A 4,998-nucleotide genomic window follows, 5' to 3' on the forward strand; every position below is an offset into this window, starting at 1 on the left:
AGTCTCTCGCTAAGCGTTTTCCTCCTGTAGAAAAACATAAACACTTAACATGGCTTGATGTAGGCTATTAAGATACATTAAGTTCAATTAAAAGATCAAATTCGATATATAGTTATTATTTAATGTACTACAAGGCAAGCAGATGGCCATGAGCACAATGCGCAAACTTTCACTTGTCCTCCCATACAGCAAAACGCTTGTGGCATAATAAAAATGTGGCATAATAACGGATGATAAAGACAATTCAGTAGCCTATGTCTTGTTCTTGACGCAAAGTATATACAGACCAGCAGATATGACCATGCATTATGAAATGCATTAAGTGATATTAAAAGGATCAACTCCGTACAGGCAAGCAGACGAGCCCAGAACGCAATGCGTTAAATTGTTGCGTGTTACGTTTATTCTCACTTGCCTGTACATAGTTATGTATATTTTAATAATGAAGAGGAGCATATTGAGTTTGGTCTTTATTATCATCTTAGTCCATTATGCCACATATGCCACGTTTTGCGGTATGGGTGGAAAATACTATATACATATTCATTATTTTAATAAACCGTATATTGAATTTGATATTTTAAAAGCATCTTAATACATCAAGCACGATTTGTGTGGATTGCAAGTGACGTCGCAGGTAGCGGAGAGTGCAAGTGACATTGTAATTTAGTTTCTTTTTTTTTTTTCTTGTCTTCACCACCTGGCTACTGTTGTAAAATGTTGAGAGATTCCAAAAAAAAAAAATAAATAGAACAAAATAAAAAATAATGACTGCAAGTGACGTCAATTGCGGAAGCGCAAGTGTCCGAGAGTGCAAGTCTGACAGTGCAAGTGCAAGTCTGCAGCCAGACCCTGTTGGATTGATTCGGCTGTAAACACAGGCAAGCTGTGATAAAAAGAGTCAAAATTTTCACACTACATTTGTAGTAGTAATGAAATCCGGACATACAACATCTGCAATGCTGCCATTGTTGGACATTCTGCTTATTTCCTTTAGTGCTGTTCACTTGCCCTGCTCTTGTAGTATTAAAAATCAGGAGTCTTAGAATTTAGCTCATACAATAAATTGAGGAACAGAACTAATTGACAAAAAGTAGCCAGTTAATTGTACATATCTGCGAACACAAAGGAAGCCAAAGCCTCAAGCGATGCATTTTACCAAGGGACTTACAGGCTGGAACGATCACCACTCACAGTTTAGAATTTCTGATTTGTTTGTTTTTTTGCCTTTACAACACCCATATTTCTGAAATAAATATCTGCAGCACACACATGAAGCATGTTCAGAGTTCTGATCTTTTATTACATGGATGACATGCCCATAAGCGTACGGCTCGCGGTCAGGATAGCAGCATCTTTCACCTAGTCAAATATATATATATATATATATACACACAGTCACAAACAAAGTGAGACCGCACAGGACACCTTACACTGTAAACATCTAAAACATAAAAAACGTAGAAAAGAAAAACATTTCAATAACAAAGATATTCTCAAGCCTTAATTCTTTTTGGAGATCTATGCCAAACTGTCTTTGCTCTCTTTGTAACCAATAACTTGTTATTTAAAAAAAAATGAAGTATGATAATGTGCTATAGATCTAGTGACATAATATAGTACAATTGTACCACACTTAGGCTATTAAACTACAGAGAGAAGAAAATACTCTACTGGATCATGATTCTCCAAAAAATGTAATAAAAACCTGTGTAGTAATTACCTGATAGGGAACTGTTCACACTGATTCACAATCTTGATTTTTTGCTATTAATCTTTAACAATTTAATTATTAACTGTTGCAAAATCCTCCCAGAATGAGAGATTACATATGAGAATCTTTCATTTAGAAAGAAACCTGCACCTTAGTGATGGGAGAGCTCAACTGGCCCAGCGTCTGTCTGCTGATACGATGAGTTCTAACTTCCTCCCTGAGAGAATCGTGCAAGTTCCTCTATCCTAGATGTGTCATTTTTGAGAGACCAGCCATCAAAGCTGCATGAGCAGGATATTAGAGATTGTGCAAAAAAATTCTGAAGACAAAAAAATTACGTAAACTGAATGACAGAAGAATTAGTCCACATCTCCTCCACTGATCAGCATAATTCAGATCACACAATCCTGTGATAAGGTGAACTGTGTGGCACTGTGTGTAGTTAGTGACTCCTGCTACCCACAGTGTTATTGAGAGAATGTCTCATCTCTTAGCAACACGCACGAACTGTCCTGGTTCTCCACACGTCGCTTAGGATCCAGCAAAGCTTCAAGAAAACCATTCACCAGACAGTTAAATAAAATTATTTTCAAAAACGTTAAATGACTCAAAGACTAACAACATAGTTGTTTTATCACTAACAACATTTTTAACCAGCATGTAAACCTTTTAAATTCGACCTTGACCTTGCTGAATGCAACTTAAGGGGCCGTTAACACAGAGTGGGTTTTTGTATTCCACTCCACTGCATTTTCATTGTTTTTCTTCATAAACATGCACTAGATGGTCGTGTTTGACAATTAAGCTAAAGAAGTTTAATTAAAAAAAAAAGCGTCCTTGTGTTTTCCCCCCATTCCCCATGAATGACCACTACAGGCCCCATATACTTCAAGCGAAATCGAAGAACGAACTGGTGTGATGGTGTGATTTCGAACAAAATCAGTTGGAGTTCGCGTTAGGTGTTCGAAACAGCTTGCCAAAGCAAACTTTCTGGAAAAGTTTGCTCCGGCTGGTAAACGCCTTCGAACTACCATTGGTCCGTGACGATTGCATAATGAGAAGGTGTGCTCTGAGGCTTTGCCTTCTTTGACGTGGAAATTTTCTCCGGTTCGTTTCTTCTGTTCAGTCTGTCGAGGTTAGAAGTGAGTAAATACATGAACACAATGAAGAGCTGCTTTATAGTAGAAATTGAAGTTGTAATTCTATTGAAACTGATATTAACACAGTGAAGCTGCTTGCTTTATAGGAATAGTTCACCCCAAAATGACAATTTACTGAAAATGTATTCACCCTCAGGCCAACCAAGATGTAGAGGAGTTTGTTTCTTCATCAGAACAGATTTTGAGAAACTTCAATTTCACTCGGATCTTCTGCAGTGAATGGGTGCCGTCAGAATGAGAGTCCAAACAGCTGATAAAAACATCAAAATAATCTACAAGTTATTCACACGACTTCAGTTCTACAGTTAAAGTCTTGTGGAGTTGAAAATTTGTGTTTTTAAGAAACAAATCCAATTTAACTTTAAACTGTTGCTTCTGGCCAAAATACAAGTTCCTCCATTGAAAAAAAACCCTATCAAAATCCACAGACATATTTATTTAGAACTGTTTTCACTTGTAAATGGTACTTGATCTGTGCATATTGCTCTCCTGGTTCAGATAACATGATTTTTTTTACTGGAGAAAGCAATATTATGGAGTCAAATTTTAGTCGGAAGCAACAGTTAGAAAGTCTTGATGACTTTATTACAAACAATCAGCCTTTCTTTTCACAAGACATTAATTGATGGATTGGAGTCATGTGGATTACTTGCGGATTATGTTTTTTTTTTTTTATGAGTGGATTATGTTTTATATCAGCTGTTTGGACTCTCTTTTTGACAGCACCCATTCACTGCAGAGGATCCATTGGTGAGCAAGTGATGTAACGCAAATCTGTACGGAGCAAACTCATCTACAGTGGGGAAAATATTTATTTGATCCCCTGCTGATTTTGTACGTTTGCCCACTTGAAGGGTCTGTTATTTTTATGGTAGGTTTATTTTAATGTATAGAGACAGAATACCAACCAAAAAATCCAGAAAAAAACACATTATATAAAGGTTAGAAATAGATTTACATTTCAGTGAGTGAAATAAGTATTTGATCCCCAAGCAAAACATGACTTAGTACTTGGTGCAGAAACCCTTGTAGGCAAGGCACATTTTTTGTAGTTGGTCACCAGGTTTGCACACATCTCAGGAGGGATTTTGATCCACTCCTCTTTACAGATCCTCTCTAAATCCTTAAGGTTTCTTGGCTGTCGTTTGGCAACTCGAAGTTTCAGCTCCCTCAACAGATTTTCTACAGGATTGAAGTCTGCAGACTGGCTAGGCCACTCCATGACCTTAATGTGCTTCTTCTTGAGTGTTGCCTTGGCGGTATGTTTCGGGTCATTGTCATGCTGGAAGACCCATCCATGATCTTGGTTCTGGTTGAGGGAAGGAGGTTCACGTTCAAGATTTTACAGTACATGGCCCCGTCTATTTGCCCCTCAATGTGGTGAAGTCGTCCTGTACCCTTAGCAGAAAAACAGCCCCAAAGCATAATGTTTCCACCTCCGTGCTTGACTGTAGGGATGGTGTTCTTGGGGTCATAGTCAGCATTTCTCTCCCTCCAAACACGGCGAGTCGAGTTAATGCCAAAGAGCTCAATTTTGGTCTCATCTGACCACAGCACTTTCTCCCAAGCCTTCTCTGAATCATTTAGATGGTCATTGGCAAACTTTAAATGGGCCTGTACATGTGCTTTCTTGAACAGGGGGACCTTGCAGGCGCTGCAGGATTTCAGTTCATTGCGGAGTAATGTGTTACCAATGTTTTGCATGGTGACTGTGGTCCCAACTGCCTTAAAGGTTTAGTTCACCCAAAAATGAAAATTCTGTCATTAATTACTCACCCTCTTGTCGTTTCAAACCCGTTGTCACAGATCGGCCAGACTCGGAACACAAATTAAGATATTTTTGATGGAATCTGAGCAGAACAGCATACGCTGTTTACATCCAACGGATACTCTCCAAAATGGCGCTACAGGGTGATGCGGAGGAGACAAATTGTTGAATAGTCTTTTTTTTCTTTTTCTTTTGCGCACAAAAAGTATTCTCGTAGTTTCGTAAAATTACGGTTGAACCCCTGATGTCACATGGATTATTTTACCGATCTCCTTGCTACGTCTCTGGACTTGGGAACATTTCAGTTGTATTGCTGTCTATGCAGGGTCAGACAGCTCTCAAGATTCCATCAAAAA

General features: G+C 38.4%; 1 protein-coding gene across 2 annotated transcripts in view; it reads right to left on the reverse strand.

Moving 5' to 3' along the window:
* Positions 1 to 1,282: 1,282 nt before the first annotated feature.
* The window catches only part of LOC107694074 (ataxin-7-like protein 3), a 10,182-nt gene continuing 6,466 nt past the window's right edge, over positions 1,283 to 4,998 (reverse strand). Inside the window, exon 8 of one of the 2 annotated variants that reach the window (XM_016493666.1) lies at positions 1,283 to 2,261. In XM_016493666.1, the coding sequence (XP_016349152.1) occupies positions 2,182 to 2,261 (80 nt within the window). In that variant the 3' untranslated portion in view covers positions 1,283 to 2,181. Of the gene's footprint in view, positions 2,842 to 4,998 lie in introns of both variants that reach the window. The other variant, XM_016493667.1, reaches the window with a different exon arrangement.

Source organism: Sinocyclocheilus anshuiensis, unplaced genomic scaffold (assembly GCF_001515605.1).
Source record: "Sinocyclocheilus anshuiensis isolate Anshui unplaced genomic scaffold, SAMN03320099.WGS_v1.1 scaffold2046, whole genome shotgun sequence".
Lineage (NCBI taxonomy): Eukaryota > Metazoa > Chordata > Actinopteri > Cypriniformes > Cyprinidae > Sinocyclocheilus > Sinocyclocheilus anshuiensis.